Source organism: Kogia breviceps, chromosome 10 (assembly GCF_026419965.1).
Source record: "Kogia breviceps isolate mKogBre1 chromosome 10, mKogBre1 haplotype 1, whole genome shotgun sequence".
In the NCBI taxonomy this organism is placed as follows: Eukaryota; Metazoa; Chordata; class Mammalia; order Artiodactyla; family Physeteridae; genus Kogia; species Kogia breviceps.
In genome coordinates this window covers 73343990-73367654 of record NC_081319.1, presented here as the reverse complement: position 1 = coordinate 73367654, position 23665 = coordinate 73343990, and the positions used below count along the sequence as shown (strand labels likewise).

The 23665-nt window shown below is 37.4% G+C and overlaps 1 protein-coding gene across 3 annotated transcripts in view; it reads left to right on the top strand.

The window, feature by feature from the left end:
• KIF6 (kinesin family member 6) overlaps window positions 1-23665 on the top strand; it is a 400730-nt gene that overhangs the window by 125702 nt on the left and 251363 nt on the right. For all 3 annotated transcript variants that reach the window (XM_067006146.1, XM_067006147.1, XM_067006148.1), the window contains exon 7: window positions 15714-15920. In XM_067006146.1, coding sequence (XP_066862247.1) covers window positions 15714-15920 — 207 coding nt within the window. The remainder of the gene's footprint in view (window positions 1-15713; window positions 15921-23665) is intronic.

The window sequence follows — 23665 nt, the reverse complement described above, 5'->3', positions numbered from 1 at the left end:
ATGGCCTTTGGTGAGTGGGATTCAGGGAGTTTGTGACTTAAGTGGTTTTGCCATCCCAGACCTTTTAGTGCAAAAATTTGAGGAAAGTATGTGCTCTTAAGGCTAAGAATGAAATATGTGCAGAGTAAAGGTACTCAGGACACAAACTGAATTTGAATATTCCCTTACCCATCTCCTCCCAGATTACTCTCTAGGAAAAAGATGCACATGCTCAAAGATAAAATTATCAAAAGGAAAATAGCTAAAGATCCTTCCATGTATATGAAGTGTGGAGGGAAAAGCAACATACATTTGAAGACTCCTTACATTAGGAAACAAGGCAGTATACTTCATAATCTTAAATATTTTACCTAAAAGCAATCTTTGTTTTTAAAAATAGCTAAAAAATATAGAAAGTTTCAAAGAAAAGATTACAAGACAAGAAAATAAAAGCAAGCTTGAAGAACTCAGAAATGAAAGAGAAGAAAGCCATTATAGTGATGAAAGTGCCGTTAAGAAACAAAAGAGAAGGAAGGAGAAAAGGAGGAGAAGAAGGAAGACAAGGAAGAAGAGGAGGAAATGTGGTTGAAAAATAACTAAGGATATTAAAAATAATGAGAGACAATGATACCTAGAAAGAGAGCCAAAGGAGAAACTGATGGTGAGTAATTAGAAATCCTGAAGAAGAGTGAGGGCAACAGAAAAAACATGGATAGAGAGTGAGAGAGAGAGAGAGAGAGAGAAGTTTCCTGAAATCTGGAATTACTTGAATCTGCAGATGAAAAGGCCATGGTGTGTCCAAGAAAAAATTGAAAGAGCTCAACTCCAAGATAAAATTTATTGAAGTTACTAATTTCCAATGCTAAATAAAGAAGCTTATGGACATCCAGTCTGAAAAATGCAAGCCAACTATGAGTGAAGATTTTAAAAAGTTTGCTCTTGGACTTTTCCTTAGCAATATTCAATGCCAGAAGACAGTGGAACAAGTTCTGAAGCAAGGATATTGTGTCCCAATAATTTTATACCCAGCCAAATTTTCAAGTTTTCCTTTAAAAACAAAAACATCAGACAAGTATTTTTAAGCATGTGTGAATCCTGGAAGAAAATGAACCAGGGGACCGTCTTTAAAAATTGCTTGACAATCAAGTCTAACCAACTAAGAGATAAATCAAATTAATGAATGTGAGAACCCAGAAGCATTACAAAAGGACTGGTGAGAAACATTGACTTTATTTAAATATAGACATAAAACTAAACAACTGTGTAAATATTATAAACCTTGAAAATATAAATAATAATAGATATAACACAAATTTGGAGTTAGAAAGTAGAGGAGGGGTGGTGTTATAAGTAAGCTAATTTCCCTATATTTCAAAGCAAGAAAGGAGTAGATACTGTCTAAATGTCAACCATGTAGTTAAAATCATGATGACCCAAGTCCTTTAATTCCATGAGTTTTTCTTAATTCTAAAGAGATACTTTCAGAGAAAAGATATACATCTCTTACCATGAAAAAACATTTATCTGAAGCTCACCAATTCCTTCAGTTTTATTTATTTTTCTATTAAATTCAAATAAAATTTAATTTAGTAATTTTCAATTAAGAATAGTATGTATGGTATGCTTTTGTTTTGGTAAAGTACTTCTATATGTTCTTCTATTTGTATATATGTATTAAAATATCTAAATACAATTTTTATCAAACATTAACATTGTTATTTGGGGGAGATTTTCACTTTCATCTTTGCTCCTTTTTGTGTTGTTTGGATTTTTAAAATAATGAGTGTGGTAGGGATTACCAGCGCTTACCAAAACTTCCATTTATTCCTTCTGGCACATGCTTCCTTGAAGTTAAGGGAGTTCACTTACTGTAGCCAGTGCAATCTGAGTGAAAGTAGCATGTTACTTTTGTTTTGAAGCCTCTGAGAACTAGTATAAAGTTCTCCTTAATCTCCTTCCCTTTTGTGGCAAACCCTGAAGCTTTATGTTGCAGAGGTGGTCTTAGAAGATGGCAACACCCCCATCAGCTTTGCTGGTGTCAAGTATGTGGAGCAGAGCCACCATTTAACAACACTGGAGAAATAATGTGAGCAAGAAAGAAACCTTTGTGATTTTTAAACCTCTGAGATTACGGTGCTATTTGTTCATTTGCTACCATAATATAACTTGATCTATCTTGATAAATGTGCGTCATTTTTACAAAATAATAACTCATTATTCTTCATAAAATTCAAGTGTAGCATGGCTTTTTTAGTAAGAAAACAATGTTTATGTTAGTACTGTATATATCATCTATTTTCCAAATGGGTTTGAAGCAACTTACAATATTAAAAAACATATAAACGTGGACCAAAAACATGTCAAAGAGGAAAAAAAAAACATTTTGAAGGTAAACTTGCTTTAAAAGAAGATAGATGGATATGATAGACAACTGGAATGAGTTAATTATTGCCATTAAGGACAAAATTTAGCTATGATTCTTCAGGCAGACAAGTAAAAACAAGGGTATCGTTTTGACATTTTTGGTTATATAGTTTTCATTGTTCAGAGAGCAAATATATGGGTATTGAATTGCAGGCAGATTGTATCTATACTTGTTTAAAGGGTCTTGTGTGGCAAAATGGGCAGTGTCTTGCCTGTAACTTTGAAAGAAATACAAAAACTTTACACTTCTATCAGTCTTGTATAACATCTGAGAGCTTTATGTTAAATTGCTGTGTATTTAATTGAGTGTATCAGTCAGGATCTAACAAGGAAAACAAACTACTCTGTATTTAAAATGGGAAATCAATGCAGATAGTTTTGTTTCATGGATGATGGAAGAATCTGAGAAGCCAAACAGGGGATGGTGATACAACTCGTAGAGATGACCAACAACAGGAAGCTATGACAATCTATAGGCAGGTCACAGTTGGTAGGAGGCATTGGCAGGAGAGTGGAAGGCATGAGGAAGCCAGAGTATCTCTCCCCTTCCCTGTCTTTCCAGTTGGATGCCAGCTAAAAGGGGTCTTGGGGAAATGCTGCCTTTAGGACTCTGCATCTCTGTGATGTAGAGCAAAGTAGAGGAAAGGGAAGGAATTGATCAGAGGGCAAAGAGGCATAGATTAGCCCCTGAGTAAAACCATTTCTATAAGAAATAGGTATAATAATTCAGATAGATTGCTTTTGGCTTATCTTCAATCAGGAATACACATGAGGGAAACTGGCAGGAAGTCAGTTTGGGCTATAAGAAGTCAATGTTAAGAAGAAGCTATTCTTCTAACATTTCTTGTTGATAGATACTTTCATTTTTTTGGCAGGCTGACTTTTGCATTAGTCCTTGTATTGGTTTCAAACTAGGAGAGAGGAGACAGGGGTCTTATCAACTGCCCAAAACCTTCAACAAGTAATTTGATCATGTTTTGGGCTTGCCATTTGGAGTCTTGCCAATTCTAACAGCAAGAGATCTTCATAGCCATAGAGAGAACTGTGGAATCTTCAAAATGTGGAGAAAATGTCATTGGACTATAAAATGGAGTGAACTAATGTATGTAATCACCAGACATCTATGCTTCTAGAGTTCTTCCTTCAGCGTCTGTACTGTGAGTGACATTGTCCTCAAATCTGTGTCCAATACAGATCTCGATGTCTGAACTCGAAGATTGCATTGAGAGCTACCACAATCAATTTGACAGGACAAACTTCTTTCATAAGAATAAAATTACTCAAATGTATATCTGAGTTCTGCTTGGTGTGCTATCTCTACCTGTTTCTAGTTGTCTATACACAGGATGGTAACAGGTATTTTCAGTTTACTTATAATCTCCAGGTATACAGTATGTATAGAAGAAGATTTTCCCTAAAGACAGTTTAAATGAACTGCTGTAAGTTCTTGAGAAGATCATTAGACTTTTTAGCCCCATAATATCATTTTTTCCAATTATGTGTATGATCAGACTTGGAAATTGTTAAGCCCAACTAAATTTTAAGAGGAAGAGAAGAGAGAAAAAATGTTAACCTTAATTTAAAAGATGAAAAATGGATATGCTAGACAACAAGGATGCCATTGAGGACCAAATTTAGCTATGATTCCTCTTGCAGTCAAGTAAATAAAAGGTGGGGGAACATTTGGGATGACATATTTTCCATTGTTCAGAGTACAATCCTTTGTCCTGGTGTTGATATTAAACAAGGATGATAATTGAACATAGCTGTAATTAAACATGTAGGTAAAATTCTTCCTCAATTTGCCATGTGCACTGACTTTGGCATACTTATATTTTTATATAAATGTATTTGATTTGCCAAGTTTTGGAGAAATGACCCATAGGGAAGCAATCTTCTAAATATTGACATCCAACAGAAGAAGAGCCATCACTAATTCTGACATTCAATTTTCCTAAAATTTTGAAGTCAGCTAATAGATCTTTGAAGACATGAAAATCAAAAATCCATCAAATTGATTCCAGACTTGTTAGAAGGGATATATAATAAAACAAAATAGGCTATTCTTATCAGAAAGGTGAATCAAAATTGCTAAAACATTCCTTTTTTTTAACATCTTTATTGGAGTATAATTGCTTTACAATGGTGTGTTAGTTTCTGCTAAAACATTCTTATCATATGTTTGAGATTGCTCCAAAGCTTACTTTTAAATTTAAAAAAAATTGGTGTGCCTGGTCTGTTTTTCTCTTTTACACAGCTGCTTTGATAATACGCTGGACGTAGAAATCTTGCAACTAGGGAAAATGAGTTTGATTCCTTTTCTAAAAGCCAGGTATCTTATAAAAAGAAAAATCAGAAAGGAAAATGAGCAGTTTAGGGTCATTAATTCCAATAGAGGGCTATCAAATTGGGGATATTTTGCTGCTAAGCAGTATGTTCTGAAACAACTTCAGAAAAGGTCAAGACAGGTGTTTATAGGGTCACATGCTAAACCACTAGGTTTGGTCAGGCCTCACTTTTCCAGGCTGAGTTAGAGTACAAGTGTGTGGTGGGCCTCCTAACCAACCCATTGGCCATGGGAGGAATTAGATAAGAAATCATTTAACCGGTTGGGGGAGGGTTAGATAATCCTCAGTTAAGGGTGAATTTTAACCTAAAAGGCTCAGATAACAGTCTGGGAAACACATGGAGGCTAGTATTTTCAGTCTTCAATTCAGTTAGAGCAAATGAGCAAAGGAACAGATCAATTAGGATATCTGGTTAGAAAGTGTTATCAAACAAGGAGAATTGGCGTGAAAGCTGAGTTCTGGATTCTGTGTCTGCTGCTGTTGTTCTTAGATGGTTTGCTTTAAAAAGTCTCAAGCATGTATATTATATACTCCTGTTCAACCTAAGAGAGAATTTTCCTCACCTGACCTATTCTAAATTAGAAGAAATTCTTGTCGAGCTATTTCACTCCAAAATAGAGACGTGATTGAAGAAAGAAAGATTTTGGTACATAAGAGTGGAACATAAGCTATAAGATATGACAAGAAAAAGCAAGTATTCAAAGGACCCTAGGAAATCTTAAGATGTAATATAAAGAAATTACTCGACTCATTAAAGACTGTATTTATTAACTATTTGTAATCATTTTTGAAGTGATTGAAAACATGAGATTAACTAAAAGTAGAAATATTGTTACAAAAAACATAATAGTATATTATATAAACACAAAAATCATAATTCACATATCAATATTTGCCCTTAAATTAAAATTTCAATCCTGAAAATGCCCACACACCCACAAATCATGACGAAATAATGAAAAAAGTGAAAATTTTTGTTGATCTACCAATAGGAATATGTGTAACAAAATCATAGAGCATCAGGATTAGTAGTTGTACATCTGCAGATTCCAACAGGAAGATGAATAAACAGGCTTTTGAAAATGCTTATCACTGTTACCCAATTCTTGTTGCTATACCATTTCTTTTCAAATTTCTCTTTCAGCCTAGGAGTATCTCCTGCTCTGTAGAAAATGATTCTTGTTCAATGAAAGAACTTCTTAGGGTGGTAGCCCAGCCAGTGCCACTAAGTGGCTTGAAGGGCTGGTGGAGAAGGAGCTTTAGCCTTCAATACGGACATGTGGTATTTCCTCAATTTAATGCTATGTTATGTAAAGCTGCCAAAGCAACTTCAAGTGCCACTCCACAAGTACATTGCTACTCCAAGCCACTTTTAGATAGACAGTTTGAAGCCACCATTGACTGACAAGGTCATTTTTGAATCACCTTTTATAATCTGCACCACTCTTTACACTGCAAGAAATGGGCTGACCACCAAACACTCAGTTGTAGCCTGGTGGATTCCACCATCATCCCTCAGTACCCCTCTGCTGCAAACTGTCCATTACAATGTCACAATTTTTTAAACGATAGACATTTAAAAATCCATTTGGAACAATGGCTTTTTCCAGAGTTTGGATATTAATTATCTTCTACTCTGTGCACAAATGTTTAAATGGCCTTTTTGAACACAGTAGTTAATGCCAGTTGGGAATAGTCCAAGGGAATTCATGAAGATAAATGAATTTTGAGTAGGCTTATTTTGGGAGGAGGAGAAGGGCATATTTTTCCAATAAGACATAGTGGCCAATACTTGACCATCAAGAGGACATTCCAGGCAAGAGAAAAGGCAGTTGAAGATGTACAGTGTAGTGGATAATAAGAGCCCTGGAGTCAGGCACAAAGGGTAAATGAAGCCCAAGGTAAGTGTAGAGATAGGAGTCAATCTTGCTGTACAAATAATTCAATTTTAGACTCAATATATTACATGGATTTAAAGAGTTTGCAGTTATAGTCTCTGAATTATTTGGCAATTTTTAGAAATTATGAAGCATGCCATAGAGATTCCAGAAAATTAGAAATGAGCAAGAGTCAACGATTTAACAAACATTTTTGAACACTATTTTGTAATGTTATGCTAGGGTTACAATGATGTATAAGACACCGTCCCTGCCCCCAAGGAGCTCAGAGTCTAGGTGGGAGGAGGTGGGAAGTGGAGAGCCTTTGTAGAGGAGGTAACCTTTCAGATAGGCCTTCAGTGAGACGTAAGCTTTTGCTGGGCTGGAGATGAGAAAGAGGAAAACTAACTTTCCTTGACCACAGATTACCAATATGATGAATCTGTAAAGGACCCAGTGAGCCTGGGTTTTAGACTTTTACTCTATAAAAGAAAGTCATTTATTCTCAACTCTGCAAAAAAAAGAAAACATTTGGAAAATGACAAAAATAATATTTTTGATACCAAATCCTAAAAAAGAATCTGAAAAATGATTGTTAAATGATTCACTTTAAACTCATTTCATTCACTTTTCTGGTAGGGTTATAAAAATTCATAGGTCAAGTGAATTCAAGTTATTTAATAAAGTCTCTCAAAATATCCTTGGGAGATATAAAGAGAAATTGAAAGTATATGGAAGTACTTGGATTGAAGTCAGTTAGAAAATACCCATAATTATTACCTAGTGGAGTAGAACGTATGGGTGTCTTCATGGAATGCTATGGTTCTGCCCTACTCCATGTCTTACACAATTGTTTGGGTGAGGAGATACAGGATAGTTTCATTCGTTGATAGCACAAAATTGCAAAACAGTCAAAATTCAGAATTATCTCAACAGATAGTAATGTTGGGATAAAAACTAATCAAATGCAGTCATCAAATAAACAAGTGTGTGTGTTTCCCAAAGAAATTCCGTAGTATGGGTAAAAGACTGGAGCAAATATGGTTTATCACTTTGTGTGCTATTTATTGGCAGCGCTAGATTTAGATTGCTCAGATTCCAGTTTCCTCTGCTGTGGTTAGGCTGTATTTGAAAGAATAAATTCAGTTCAGAGTGTCAGATTGCCATACTTTAAAAATAGTTTGATAAACAGTTGTATAAGATACAGTTGTAGGAACTGGAGATATGAGTCTTAGGGAGCATGCTAGTTTAATTCAGGGATTTAGGTGGGATTGATGTAATCAAATATGTGTTTTTGAAGTATTACTCTGTCTGCAAGGTGGAGAACAGTTGGAGGAGACAAGAATAAATATGGGAAGACTAGTAAGGGAAGAATGTGGTAATCCAGGTGAGAGGTAAAAGATATTTGGAAATGGAGCAAAGCTGACAGAGGTAAATGCAACAGGACGGATTGGATATCCATCTGTGGGACACAGAATGAGGGAAAGTGCTGAGGTTGTTTGGGGTAACATTAAGTTCAAGATGCTGGCAGGGCATTTTAGTGACAATTATCAGTCCAGGTCTTGGACATTCTAATCTGGGGTACAGAGAAATTGTGGTTGGAAATAAGGACATGGGGGGCATCTGAACAGAGTGAACATCAACAGTGAGACATTTTTATGACCTTTTACAGTTCATGGACCACTTCAACACTTCAGTCGGTAATTAGTACAACTCTTTGCAGCAAAGCAATTCTTATTATGGCATTTCAAAGGCATGAAAAACCAAAATTACTTTACGTAAATTTGCTTAAGATTTCAGCACTAGTAACTGATGGAACCAGGGCTTGAAGAAACCAGGTCATCCGACACCCAATTCTAAGATTTTGAGTGTGTGATTTTTAACTACACTGCAGTACCAATCCAATGAGAATCAGAGCTATGGAAGAGTTCCCCAAGAGGAAGAAATATGATGACCATGGCTTGGGACATGCCTATTTTAGGGACTGGAGAGAAAAGGGTCCAATAAAGGAAAAGGAGACAGAGCAAGCAGTTAGAGAGAGTGTTTGACCCTAGAAACCTAGGAATAGAAGGAGCGTGGAGAGCTTCCATAATGAGGGAATGGTTAACATTCGTAGGTTTTACCTGAAAGATCAGGATGCTCAGTGGTGAAAACAGATCACTTTCTTTCCTGCACATTTACCTTTTTCTCATTGTTCACTCTCATTTCACACATTTTGTCATTAGCTCCTGAACTAGATTATAAATGCCTTGAGGGCAAGGTCCAGGCCTTCTTTTCCTTCTTGTCTCTGTACTGCCTAATATGGGGCTATATACACAGAATGATATGAAATGTGAAAGCTCTCTGCATGCAGATGATTAATCATCACTAGAATTTTTCCAAAAGCACTGTCTCTAGTGCCAAGAGCACATTTGTTTAAAATGTGCGCTTAAATTTGAATGAAATCTGCCTAAATGGTGCCATCTGTTCTTGGGCAGTTTCAAAAATGTTTAAATGCAATTTTACCTTTAAAAGGACAAACGTAGGGGCATGCCTATGAGACATAAAGATGTCCTTAAGTAAACACAGAGCAGACACTGGCATATTCAATCACACTTAAACAGCTATACATAAAGAATGTTTTCTGAGGTTTAAGAAAATTTTCGCTACGAGTACACCAACTACTACTTCATGCAGAAAATATTTATGAGAAGTTACAAAATTGTAGGCATGGACTCCTACACATATTACTGCATTTTAATTACAGACTACAGAAATACAATTTAATTTGATGTACCCTTTGAAATGGGTTCACTCTTCCACTATTTCTAATGGTCCACATTTTACTGTGATTTCAGTGCATCTATTTGGAAGCTGAAGACAGCTGTTGGGGATAGTCTCTATTTTAGTCATTTATATTGATTGTCATTTGACTTTTGTTACAGTGCTGTAGGATTCATTGTTGTGCGAATATAACTGAAATGAAACCCACATTTAAGTTCTGCAAATAACTTACAGTCACTTCCAAAACACCTCAACTTAGGTTCTAAATTTGAGTTTGCGGTTTTAGATGCACAGTTATTTGCTGATCCACTTTAGCATGCAAAATCACACACTGGCTAGGTTTGGGTATAGTTATTGTGGCAACGAGTAATGGGTCAAATTTTCAGCCTGTGTAACTCACTAGCTACATGATCATCACCAATACTATGCCAGTATTTTGACGTCTCTGTATTTTGCTAGTTGGTGTAAATCAGTGATCGTGTATAGCAAGAATTTATATTTACAGAAAGAATTTCCAGTTGAAATGGCATCTAAATATATTACCCTATCTGAATACATGTATATCTGTATGGAAAGTTGTTCAACCCTGTTTTGCAAAGGTGGAGATCTGAACGTGTTTAATCACATGAGCATTCTTTTGGAATATTTTTAGATAATTTTTATTTTAGATATTTTTAGATATCTGATATCTGTCTAATTCTGAGAATTTTAAAATAAAAGAAATAGGATATTTCAGATAAAATTGAAGTCTCCTTGTTGGCCTTTCACTTCCATCCCTCACAAAGGCAACAACTATCATTAATTTGCTATATCCTCCAGTCCATTTTTTATACTTTTAATGACCGAAGTTATAGCACCATGAACTAATATTTTTAGATAATATTGTCTTCTTAATTATCTAAGTTCTATCATAGTATTTATATTATTCTTTAACTTGCCATTTTTCCTCACCCTTCTATTTTAGAAATCTATGTCAATCTATACAGAAGTTTAATTTTCTGTAATTTGAATTATCCCAGTTTATTCATCTTTCCCACCACAGATGTCCATTTAGGCTGTACATCTTGCACCAACTTCTTGCTACCCCAAGCAGTATTGCAGTGAATGTCCATCCTTCTCTCTGCTTCTGTCTATCTCTCTCTCCTGTAATGTACCTGGCCCAGGTTTCTCTCTAGGAAATATGCCTAGTAGTCAGGCTATTGCTGGCTTGTGGGCCATAGGGAATTCTCTCAAAAATGATTCTTGATTTACATTCCTACCAGCAGTGTATAAAAGTTCCTGCTTCCTTATATCCTTACAAACACTTGCTTTGTTAGAGTTTATTTTTTAAAATTTGCCCGTCTAATAGAGGTGAATGAAGTGGTTTATTGTTGGGTTTTAATTACTTGTCTTGACTATTTGTAAGCTTGAACAATTTTTTCAAAGACTTGTTGACCATTTTCAGGTTTCCTTTTTATGGGATGCCTGTTCATATCCTTTGCTCATTTTTTTCTGTGTTGTTTTTCTTATTGATTTGTGGGGGTTCTTTATTTCAAATATTAATCTTTTGTCAGCCATATATATTGCCAATATCATCGCCCAGTCTTTTAACTTTATGGTAGATCTCATCACACAGAAGTTCTTTAATTTTGGATTATTTGGTCAAATATTTCAAGTCCATTCAGTTTTGTGTTTTGTGTCTTATCATAGCTTATCTATTACTACCTTGGGTTGATTACAATATGCTTCTATATTTTATTAATGTTAAGGTTGTGTTATTCTACACATAAGTCTGTAATACATTCTGGAATTTATTTGTATGTATAGTGTGAGAGAGCAATCTAAATTTACTTTTTCAAGGTGGTTAGACCATTACTCCAACATTTTTTGTTAATAAGTCCATCCTTTCTCTACTGTGGTATGATGTCACCCATACCTTATACAGAGTTCCTTAAATGAGCATAGCATGTTTCACTGATCTAATTATCTATCTGTTCCTGCACCAGTCCCACACTGTTTTAATTACTATGGTGTTATGATTATTCCTTCATATATAGCAAGGCAAGACCCCTTTCCTTATTATTCTTTCACTGAATTGTTTTTGATTATTTTGCAATATTTGCTCTTTCTCCTTGTTTTTAGAATTAATTTGTTTTGTTCTGCAAACAAAACCAGTGACATTTGTATTTCAATTGCATTGAATATATAGATTAATATAGAGAGATTAATATAGAGATTAATTTTGAATTTTCCCTTCTATGAAATGGTATATTAATATCTGGTACACCATTTATTCAGGTTTTCATTTTCCCTGCAAATTACATGTCTTTTATAAGATTAATCTCTTAGTATCTCATCATCTTTGTTGCTATTACAAATAAAGTATTTCCTGATTAATTGTTGCTGGGTTATTAGAACTTGATTGATTTTTCATATTGGTCTTGCATCCAGCAACCCTGCTAATCGTTTTAGCCCTTAACAGTTTATTTGTAGACATTCTTGCATTTTCTTTGTAAAGCACAATATTTTCTGTATATAATGACACTTTAATTTCTTCTTTTCCTATCACTATGCCTCATATATATTTCTTGTTTATTACCTTGACTGGAAGCCCCAGTTCAGTGTTGGGTAGTCACAGTGATGTTGGGTATCCTTGTCTGTGGGTTGTGTTTACAATTGTGTAATGAATCCTCTTTATGAACCCATTCTCAGCTCTTTTACCATGAAATTCACATTGAAAATTTTCAATATGACTAGCCAAAGTTAACGTATGGATTGTGGTCATGTAATGAAATAACGTTATAGTACTGGTTAAGGGGTCCCTAACTTTACCTCATTCACACTCTTTTCTCACTTTCTGAATGAACCCGGCCACATCTGTTATCAGTCATTCAGGAGGTAATACATTGAAAATAATTCACGTTAAGGATCTCACCTACAAGTGTTTTTACTCCATTTGAAAGTGTTCACTTCATGGGAAATGAAGTCTTTTCACTGGAAATATAAATTTAAATCTGTTGATATTCTACAGAAATACTCATTGTTCACATTACTTTTTTAACGTTTTTATTGGAGTATAATTGCTTTACAATGGTGTGTTAGTTTCTGCTTTATAACAAAGTGAATCAGTTATACATATACATATATCCCCATATCTCTTCCCTGTTGTATCTCCCTCCCTCCCACCCTTCTAGCTGATCACAAAGCACCAAGCTGATCTCCCTGTGCTATGCGACTGCTGCACACTAGCTATTTTACATTTGGTAATGTATATATGTCCATATATACACTACAACTCTCTCATTGTGTCCCAGCTTACCCTTCCTTCCCACTCCCTGTGTCCTCAAGTCCATTCTCTAGTAGGTCTGCATCTTTATTCCCGTCTTACCCCTAGGTTCTTCATGACCATTTTTTTTTAAGATTCCATATGCATGTGTTAGCATACAGTATTTGTTTTTCTCTTTCTGACATACTTCACTCTGTATGACAGACTCTAGGTCCATCCACCTCACTACAAATAACTCAAATTCGTTTCTTTTTATGGCTGAGTAATATTCCATTGTATATATGTGCCACCTCTTCTTTATCCATTCATCTGTCGATGGACACTTAGGTTGCTTCCATGTCCTGGCTATTGTAAATAGAGTTGCAATGAACATTGTGGTACATGACTCTTTGAATTATGGTTTTCTCAGGGTATACGCCCAGTCGACAGATTGCTGTGTCATATGGTGGTTGTATTTTTAGTTTTTTAAGGAACCTCCATACTGTTCTCCATAGTGGCTGTATCACTTTACATTCCCACCAACAGTGTATGAGGGTTCCCTTTACTCCACACCCTCTCCAGCATTTATTGTTTGTAGATTTTTTTTTTTCTTTGCGGTACGCAGGCCTCTCACTGTTGTGGCCTCTCCCATTGTGGAGCACAGGTTCTGGATGCACAGGCTCAGCAGCCATGGCTCATGGTCCCATCCACTCCACAGCATGTTGGATCCTCCCAGACCGGGGCACAAACCCGTGTCCCCTGCATCAGCAGGCGGACTCTCAACCACTGCACCACCAGGGAAGCCCTGTAGATTTTTTGATGATGGCCATTCTAACTGGTGTGAGGTGACACCTCATTGTAGTTTTGATTTGCATTTCTCTAATATTAATGATGTTGAGCATTCTTTCATGTGTTTGTTGGCAATCTGTATATCTTCTTTGGAGAAATGTCTATTTAGATCTTCTGCCCATTTTTGGATTGGGTTGTTTGGTTTTTTGATATTGAGCTGCATGAGCTACTTGTAAATCTTGGAGATTAATCCTTTGTCAGTTGCTTAATTAGCAAATATTTTCTCCCATTCTGAGGGTTGTCTTTTCACCTTGTTTATGGTTTCCTTTGCTGTGCAAAAGCTTTTAAATTTCACTAGGTCCCATTTGTTTATTTTTGTTTTCATTTTCATTTCTCTAGGACGTGGGTCAGAAGGGATCTTGCTGTGATTTATGTCATAGAGTGGTCCTGCCTATGTTTTCCTCTAAGAGTTTTATAGTGTCTGGCCTTACATTTAGGTCATTAATCCATTTTGTGTTTATTTTTGTGTATGGTGTTAGGGAGTGCTCTAATTTCATTCTTTTACATGTATCTGTCCAGTTTTCCCGGCACCACTTATTGAAGAGGCTCTCTTTTCTCCATTGTATATTCTTGCCTCCTTTATCAAAGATAAGGTGACCATATGTGTGGGTTTATCTCTGAGCTTTCTGTCCTGTTTCATTGATCTATATTTCTATTTTTGTGCCAGTACCATACTGTCTTGATTACTGTAGCTTTGTAGTATAGTCTGAAGTCAGGGAGCCTGATTCCTCCAACTCTGTTTTTCTTTCTCAAGATTGCTTTGGCTATTCGGGGTCTTTTGTGTTTCCATACAAATTGTGAAATTTTTTGTTCTAGTTCTGTGAAAAATGCCACTGGTAGTTTGATAGGGATTGCATTGAATCTGTAGATTGCTTTGAATAGTATAGTCATTTTTACAGTGTTTATTCTTCCAATCCAAGAACATGGTATATCTCTCCATCTATTTGTATCATCTTTAATCATCTTTCATCAGTGTCTTATAATTTTCTGCATACAGGTCTTTTGTCTCCTTAGATAGGTTTATTCCTAGGTATTTTATTCTTTTTGTTGCAATGGTAAATGGGAGTGTTTTCTTAATTTCACTTTCATATTTTTCATCATTAGTGTGTATGAATGCCAGAGATTTCTGTGCATTAATTGTATCCTGCTACTTTACCAAATTCATTGATTACCTCTAGTAGTTTTCTGGTAGCATCTTTAGGATTCTCTATGTATAGTATTATGTCATCAGCAAACAGGGACAGCTTTGCTTCTTTTCTGATTTGGATTCCTTTTATTTCTTTTTCTTCTCTGATTGCTGTGGCGAAAACTTCCCAAACTATGTTGAATAATAGTGGTGAGAGTGAGCACCCTTGTCTTGTTCCTGATCTTAGTGGAAATGCTTTCAGTTTTTCACCATTGTGAACGATGTTGGCTATGGGTTTGTCATATATGGTGTTAATTATGTTGAGGTAACTTCCCTCTATGCCTACTTTCTGGAGGGTTTTTATCATAAATGGGTGTTGAATTTTGTTGAAAGCTTTCTCTGCATCTATTGAGATGATCATATGGTTTTTCTCCTTAAATTTGTTAATATGGTGTATCGCATTGATTGATTTGCATATATTGAAGAATCCTTGCATTCCTGAGATAAACCCCACTTGATCTTGGTGTATGATCCTTTTAATGTGCTGTTGGATTCTCTTTGCTAGTATTTTGCTGAGGATTTTTGCATCTATGTCCATCAATCATATTGGCCTGTAGTCTTTGTGACATCTTTGTCTGGTTTTGGTATCAGGGTGATGGTGGCCTCATAGAATGAGTTTGGGAGTGTTCCTCCCTCTGCTGTATTTTGGAAGAGTTTGAGAAGGCTAGGTGTTAGCTCTTCTTTAAATGTTTGATAGAATTTGCCTGTGAAGCTATCTGGTCCTGGGCTTTTGTTTGTTGGAAGATTTTAAATCACTGTTTCTACTTCAGTGCTTGTGATTTGTCTGTTCATATTTTCTATTTCTTCCTGGTTCAGTCTCGGAAGGTTGCATTTCTAAGAATTTGTCCATTTCTTCCAGATTGTCCATTTTATTGGCATATAGTTGCTTGTAGTAATCTCTCATGATCCTTTGTATTTCTATAGTGTCAGTTGTTACTTCCCCTTTTCCATTTCTAATTTTATTGATTTGAGTCTTCTCCCTTTTTTTCTTGATGAGTCTAGCTAATGGTTTATCAATTTTGTTTACAATATTTTTATTATAGACTCCTATGAACCAAGCTTCAACCCGTTCCCACTGCATTTTCACCATTCACTTATCAAGCAAGGAAGCAGGATCTGCAACTGTGCGACATGCCAAGCTGCATTTGGTTGACCTGGCTGGTTCAGAACGAGTTGCAAAGACTGGAGTCGGGGGCCTGCTTCTGACAGAGGCCAAGTATATCAACTTGTCACTACATTACTTAGAACAGGTAAACGGGTAGGGTGGGATGTACCTATACCTACCATTTTTTGACCATGTACTTTACATCACGCATTCTACTAGCATTTTTGTCTTGTTTTGTTTTGTTCCTCTTCTTTTACTGTGGCAAAGTGTATATAACATAAAATTTCCATTTAAATAATTTTTACAATTCAGTGGCATTAAGTACATTCATAATGTTGTGCAAGCATCACCATCATCCATTTCCAGAAGTTCTCATGATCCCAAACAGAAACTCTGTACCCATTAACAGTAACTCCCAGTCTCTTTATACTCCCAGGCCCCCATCACCTCTATTCTACTTTCTGCCACTATGAATTTGCCTGTTCTAGATTTTCGTATAAGTGGAATTATGCAATATTTGTCCTTTTGTGTCTGATTTCTTCCACTTAGCATAATTTCAGGGTCCATCGTGTTTTAACATGTATCACAATTTTTTTCCTTTTTAAGGCTGAATAATATCTCATTGTGTGTGTGTAGATATAAATATAGATATATAGTATTTTGTATATCCATTCATCTGTTGATGAACATGACTTGTTTCCACCTTTTGGCTATTGTGAATAATGCTTCTATAAACATTGGTATAGCTACTAGAATTCTGTATAAACTGTTTCATTTAAACCTCACAACAGCTCTGCACTGTAGGTATTAGTTATTACCTACATCTTACAGTTTTTATAACTCAGGTCTTCCCCAGGTCTTCCTGAGATAACACAACTAGTGGTGAGATAAGGATTTGAACCTTGAATTGCTTGGCTCCAAAGCCTATGCTTTTTTTCACTATACCTTGTGGTTTTTTGTAAAATTAGTAGTGGGTGTGAATGTAAATTGGAAATGGCCTCCATGGCCTATTTGGTTTTGGGCTGGTAGATTAGCTATGAGACCATAATGTGGAGATGACCGGTATCTTTTCCATTTGTAGTGACTTCATCTAGTTGGTGATTCTGACCCTGCAATGGTTCTCTTTGCCTTAGCTTCCCTCCCTGTCCCCACTCCAAGTTTACTACAGTCCATCCCAGTGCATGCTTAATTTTTAATTTCTGAATTTTATTCCAAAGGCAGAGAAAGTTCATGTGAATTTTGATAAATAAATCTTCCAGACAAAATTTCTCCCATCTAAAAGGAGTGCATTGAATTAAATTATTTCTCAAGTTCCTTTCAGCTCTGTGAGTATAAATGTTGTGAGTTGAATGTTAAAGATGGCAACTAATTCTAAAAAAAAAAAAAGAAAGAGAACATGATCAGAAACTGGAGTGGAGAAGTACAGAGGATATTGATGAGGAAAAAGGGTCTGTTAATGAATGTTGGAGACTGAAGATTTGAGGAAAAAAAAACTACTTTTTTAAAGCTACATAATGAAACCTTTTGAGAATGATGTTGTCCTGACATTAAATGCTTTCTAATGGTCAAGCTGGCTGAAAAAGCAGATTGAGAGAAACCTAAGGGAACTCTCTGTGAACAAGGCACACACAAGTAGGCTCTGACCAAATGAATCCCAGTAATACAACACCCAGAGATTAAGGCATGCATGGTGTTCAGATCACCTTAGTGTTTCTGACGATAGTCAGCATTCCTGAACTCTTTCTTGTTCACATATTACATACTACTTTTACTTAACAGATCTTTTTACTTTATAGAACATTTATGTAACAGTGCTTTATTTCAAATACACCTACTTGTTTCAGAGTCTTCATTATCGTTTAATTCCCATTATATCCATCCATCATACGAAATTATATTTGTTAGTTGAATCAAAATTTCCACCAATTGTAATCACTCAAGAAAAACATTCTGCTCCTTATCTTTTCTTTTTCTTCATTCTACTCCACCTTTGCAAGCTGTTACTTGTCATTAAAACTATTCCTCTCCCTACATTTCTTCTCTTCAAAATTCTGGTAACCTCAGCCTCATGTGAGCAGTCTTGGTGGCTATGTGGCATTGGATTTTCTATATAGCTAGTTTATTTATTTAACAGATACTTATAAGGAGCAGTAATGTGCTGAGAACTGTGCTAGGCCCTGAAGCACAGCGCTGAATGAAATAGAAACAGCCCTTGCCCCAAAGTTCTCATGGTCCAGTGGAGGGAGACATGCAGTGAATAAGTATTCATTAAGTACATGGCTGTAATCCCGATGGAAGCCTGCAGAGCAAGTCCAAGGGGCGAGGAGAGTGTGGGGGATTGGACTTAGACTGAGGAAGGGAGAGTTAATGAAAGTTCTCTCAGTACTGATGTTAAGCAGAGATCTGAGGAATGAGTGAGCCCGGCCAGGATGGGGTCAGGGCATGTCAGGCAGTGAGAACTGGGAGTCTGTCAGCCCTTAGCTCCATCTGCGGGATGGATTCACCCAGGGTCTCAGTGACATTCACGTGTCATTGACCTTTAGCTCTCCGAATGTAACTTATCTGTTTCACAGACACCCACTGCATCACTACAGCCGTTAGCTCTTTACACTGCTGTACAGGGGTCTTCATGGAGGTTATGGCATAAAATAATGGAGAGAGGAGGAGAAGGAGAAGATCAGTATGAGAGGAAAGAAGAACATAAATATGGAAAACTGCAGTGTGTGGACATGAGTATGTGAGATTGAGTAAAGCTAGGAGCAGCTGCTAGAGAGAAAGTTGTGGATAGTAGAGAAATATTGGAATTTTACACAGAGAGACATAAGTGAAAGGGAAACAAAGAGTACCTAGGAAGGAGAATAATAAAAAGAGTGAGCAGATACTGTTGATGAAATAACAGAATTCAAGGACTTTTATAAATATATTTTCTTTATGAAGTACTTTATTATGGGCCTTTGAGACTGGAAGTATAACACAGTTTAGTTTAAGTAGCTTCATTCATTCATTCACTCATTCATTCAACAAATTGTGATTGAGTGTCCACTGGGTGCTACAAGTTACGTTAGGCAATGGGGATCGATGTATAATTGAGAAATAGTCTATGCTACCGTGTCATCCAGTGAAAGAGCAAAGCATACAAATACTTAGAATGCAGTAAGATAAATGCTGTAATAGAAATTCATGTAGATGTCCATAATATAATCAAACTGAGACATCTTCTCTGTCTCAGTTTGAATATATAAGATGGAGATGGACTAGGAAAAGACAGTTTGGTAGCCTTTCTTACATGAATTAGCCACATTAAGGTTATAGAAATTCCATGCGAATTGTAACTGCCCTCTGGCCATAATTGTGAGACCTTATACCTGCTCACAGGGCACAGCCGTTCTGAGTTGAATGCACCTTACTGTGCTCAGAAGTAAATAAGTTTCTATTTGCCAGAGTACTGTTGATTTTGGAATTTTCCTTGTGTATGTAGTACTTTTTCCAAAAAGTCTCCTCAAAAACATTTCAAGCCACAATAACAGGGTGCATCTTGACCTTAGAAATCGAGTCCATGGAGGAAAAGGAAGGTACCATGCATACTTGTTCCAGCCGTAAGCCTCACGGAGTGCTCCTTGGGTGACCCTGGGTCTCCGTCAGCCCAAATGTTAAGTGAGAAACCACTGCGAACAGAGAGTGTTTGCTCTCTCCTTTTCCAGAAATCAGAATCAGGGTCACCCCGGCCAGTTATCCAACATGAGTGGGACTTTTTCAGAGTGTTACTTTCCACTTGGCTTCCACTGAATGTGTCGCATTCAGGAGAAAATATTGGTGTGGTGCGGTGCTAGTTGTAACTCTCCAAATTTTAGTCAGTTCTCAGGGAATAATCTTCCATGGACATCTGAGTTCTTTAAAAGAAATTCTCTTTAATGAATGAAGTAGTAAACTGAATTATTGATTTAAGGCATAGTTTCTCGGTACGTGGAGATACTATTAAGTGTAATGTGGCGTTCCACTCTTTGTTGCTTAAAGAATGTCTTCAGGAACATGTTATTGTATTTGTTCATGAAATCCAAAATGGAAGTAAACACTAAAAAAATCCAGGTTGTATGAACACCTCCTCACCCTGTGCCATTCAGATCATTTGGTTCCTGCCCAGTTTAGAGAACCCAAAGCAGCCCCACAAAGAATAATTTACTTCTGCCTCTCTCTCAAATACTGGCCATTTCTAAGTCACTCTGAAGATCCATTTCTCTCCAAGGGGTCTGGGCTTATATGGTATTCCTAAAATCCTCTAGAGCTGGAAGGATACCTGCTCAGGACCCGCTTATAAAGAAATGGTCTAGGACTTCCCTGGCGGCGCAGTGGTTAAGAATCCGCCTGCCAGTGCAGGGGACACGGGTTCAAGCCCTGATCCGGGAAGATCCCACATGCCGCGGAGCACCTAAGCCCGTGAGCCACAGCTACTGAGCCTGCGCTCTAGAGCCCGCGAGCCACAACTACTGAAGCCTGCGTGCCTAGAGCCCATGCTCCGCAACAAGAGAAGCCACTGCAATGAGAAGCACATGCACCGCAACAAAGAGTAGCCCCCACTCACCGCAACTAGAGAAAAGCCCGTGCACAGCAACGAAGACCCAACACAGCCAAAAAAAAAAAAAAAAAGGAAAAAGAAATGGCCTAGAACTGCGTTTATTGTGCTACAACAAGTCTTCAAAGTGATCATAAAGAACATGGCCTAAAGCCCCCTCCAAACACGGAGTGCTTTTTGTTTTACTAAGAACTATCCCAGAAACTCTCTATTGATCTTTAAACCACTTCTGTGAGATAGGCAGGCATTCTAATTCCAGTTTTACAGGTGGGAAGACGGAGGCTAATAAATATGAGATTGGCCTAAGATTGTATAAGTGGGGCAGCTGGATTCTAAGTCCTGGGTTCTTTGTTTTATCATGCACTGCCTTCATTTCCCCCATTCTTAAAGACCATATTTTCTAATCCATAATCTCATTTTGAATTTTAATTCTTCTCTTTAACAATTTTAGAACCCTTTCTGGAAAGGACATTGGGATTGCCTCTACATTCATTCCAGGGGTAGCAGGAAGAAGCTCATTCCCAGCTCCAGGGGTAGACCTGACTGGCCTAAGCCGATTCGAGCCAGTCTTTCTCCTGGCTATAGTGATTGGTTCAGAGATGGCCCATGACCCAAGTTGGTCCCTAGTGAATCTCAGGACTCATGTTTAATTATTAGAGAACTTTCTCATATCAGTCATGAGTAAGGAAGTATATAACATCAGGGCATTTGGTAGCCATCCTATGGCCATGAGGAGGGGCAGACTTCTACCACATGGGAGACAAAGCAGAGATATGGGCAGAAACTAAGTCCTTTCTAAAAGACCCCTGACCTTTCAGGTCATTCTAACCTAAAGCATTTCCCATTACAGTTACATGAGCCAATAAATTGCCCTATGATTAAAGCCAGTTTGGGTTACATTCTTTTGTTACTACAGCCAAAAGCAAGTTAACTAACAGACCATTTAATTTAATATCAGAAGGAACTTTAATAAGCATATTCTCCTTTATGTCATCTAAGTTGTCAATAAAACTGTTGAATAGAAAAAGACATCAGTTTTGTTTCCTAGACCAGGAAGAAAATAGTGACATTTGTTTTATGAAAGAACTTAAAAGTACTTTAAAAATTGTTAGATATTTAATTGATGATTAATAAATAATAATGCCACCCTCTCTGCATATCTGTCAGACCTACCCCTGTTTGGTTTAGTATTTGGTATTCGGCCCTTCCTTACCTGTTGCAGATATTTGTCCTCTTGGCTCTTAGGGTCTGGAGCTCTGCTCAGCACCCCATGCTCCCACCTTGCCACTCAGACTCGGGTCCACCATATTTCTCACTTTCTTCCCAGTTACATTGAAGCCTGGTTCTCCCAAATCTCGTTCACTACTAATGACCCTCCCACTGCCTTCCTAGGTAAAACTAATTAATCCAATCATTCATTTATTCATATTCATTTAACAAAAAAGTGTTGAGCATATGTTGTATTAATCAGAGTTTTTAGCTGCAAACTGGGAAATTCACTCTAGCTAATTTAAGCAGCATAGAGTTTATTAAACCTAAAGAATTTCAAGAAAAATTAGAAAACTGGGCTTGAGTACTACCCAGCTAGGAGCAGAACAACCAAGATATACTTCTTTTTTTTCTCAAGATCTTTTTGATGTGGACCATCTTTTAAAGTCTTTATTGAATTTGTTCCAGTATTGCTTCTGTTTTATGTTTTTGGTTTTTTTGGCCACGAGGCATGTGGGATCTTAGCTCCCCAACCAGGGATCGAACCCACACTCCCTGCATTGGAAGGCAAAGTCTTAACCACGAGACCACCAGGAAAGTCCCAGCCAAGAGACACTTCTAATCACACCACTGAACTGCTCTGTAAAACACCACTGTTATCCCCACTGGGCACTTAGGACATTTAGTCCTAGATTCCAGAAACTTCCCTGTAGGTGCCTCAAAAAACCCAGTTGCCTTTGCCACCCACCTAGAAATGCTGTCTTCCTTCTTATGACCACCACCTCTCATCACTCACCTCCAATCCCACACAGGGTGTTTGCTTGATGGAGCTAGGTCTCGTGCAAACCGTGAGCTGTAAGGGAGACTAGGAAATGTAATTTTGTAGGAGGCAGAGCTAGTATGGGGACTATCATGAGAGCTGAGGGAGACAACTCAGTTTCTACCACATGTACCGGGTGCTGGGTGCTGTTCTTGGCAGTGGCGATGGAGCCACGAGCAAGAGAAACAAAGTCCTTTGTTTCTGCCTTGTGGAGCAGAAACTCTCGTGGGGAAGCAGGTAACAAACAAGTAAATAAATAAAATTTCCAATAGTGGTAAGTACCAGAAGAAAAATAAAATAGAGTTAAAGCCTGGATATCGGAGTGTTACTTTTGATAGGGGGTTCAGGGAAAGCCCTTGTGAGGAGATAAAACTTGAGCAGAGATTTGATTGATGAGAAGCAGGATGCTGTAAGAAAATCTGGGGCAAGAGCATCCTAGGTAAAAGAAACAAGGTCAAAGGCTGCAATGTGGGGCTAAGCTTGGCATGGTGAAGCAACAGCAAGGCCAGTGTGGGCCACGAAAGCACTGTAGGAGATGAGGTTAGATAGGTAGACAGGAACCAGATCACACAGGGGTTGGGTCATTATACCAAGTGCATCAGGAGGTTGTAAGCAGGGCAGTGATTTGATGTAACTTACACTTTTGTAAAGGTTTCTCTGCCTGCCATGCAGAGAGGAGATGGGAGGGCAAAAGGAGAAACAAGGAGACTGATTCAGAGCCTTGAGAGCAGTTATCCAAGGAAGGGAAAATGGTGCCTCGAACTGGAGTGGTGGCAAACGAGGTGGGAAAAAGTGATCCAATTCTTGGTATGTGTTGTAGATAAACCTAATAGAAATTGGATATTGCAGGTGAGAGGAATTCAAGAATGTTGCCTAGGGTTTTGGACTGAGCCACTTGGTGGATGGTGGCACCATCAGTAATGATAGGTAAAGCCTGAGAAAGAATCAGGCTTGGGGGCAGAGGGGAGAGACAGTCAGGAATAGACATCCAAGTGGAGATGCAGAGTTGCCGCAGGGATAGTAGCTCAGGGAAGAGGTTGAGGCTGATGCTGTAAATTGGGGAGACATTAGGATAGGATATGGATGTATTTAAAGCCAGGGGATTGGATGAGATTACACAGAGAGACAGTGTAGATAAGAAAGAGAAGAGGATCGGGGACTGAGCCTTGGAGCACTTCAATAGATAGAATTTGGGAAGAACAAAAGCAAGTATTCATTATCTAGTTTTTAAGGAAAGATAAAAACAGGAAAATGTGATGTCCTGATTACTGAGTGAATAAAGCATTTCCTG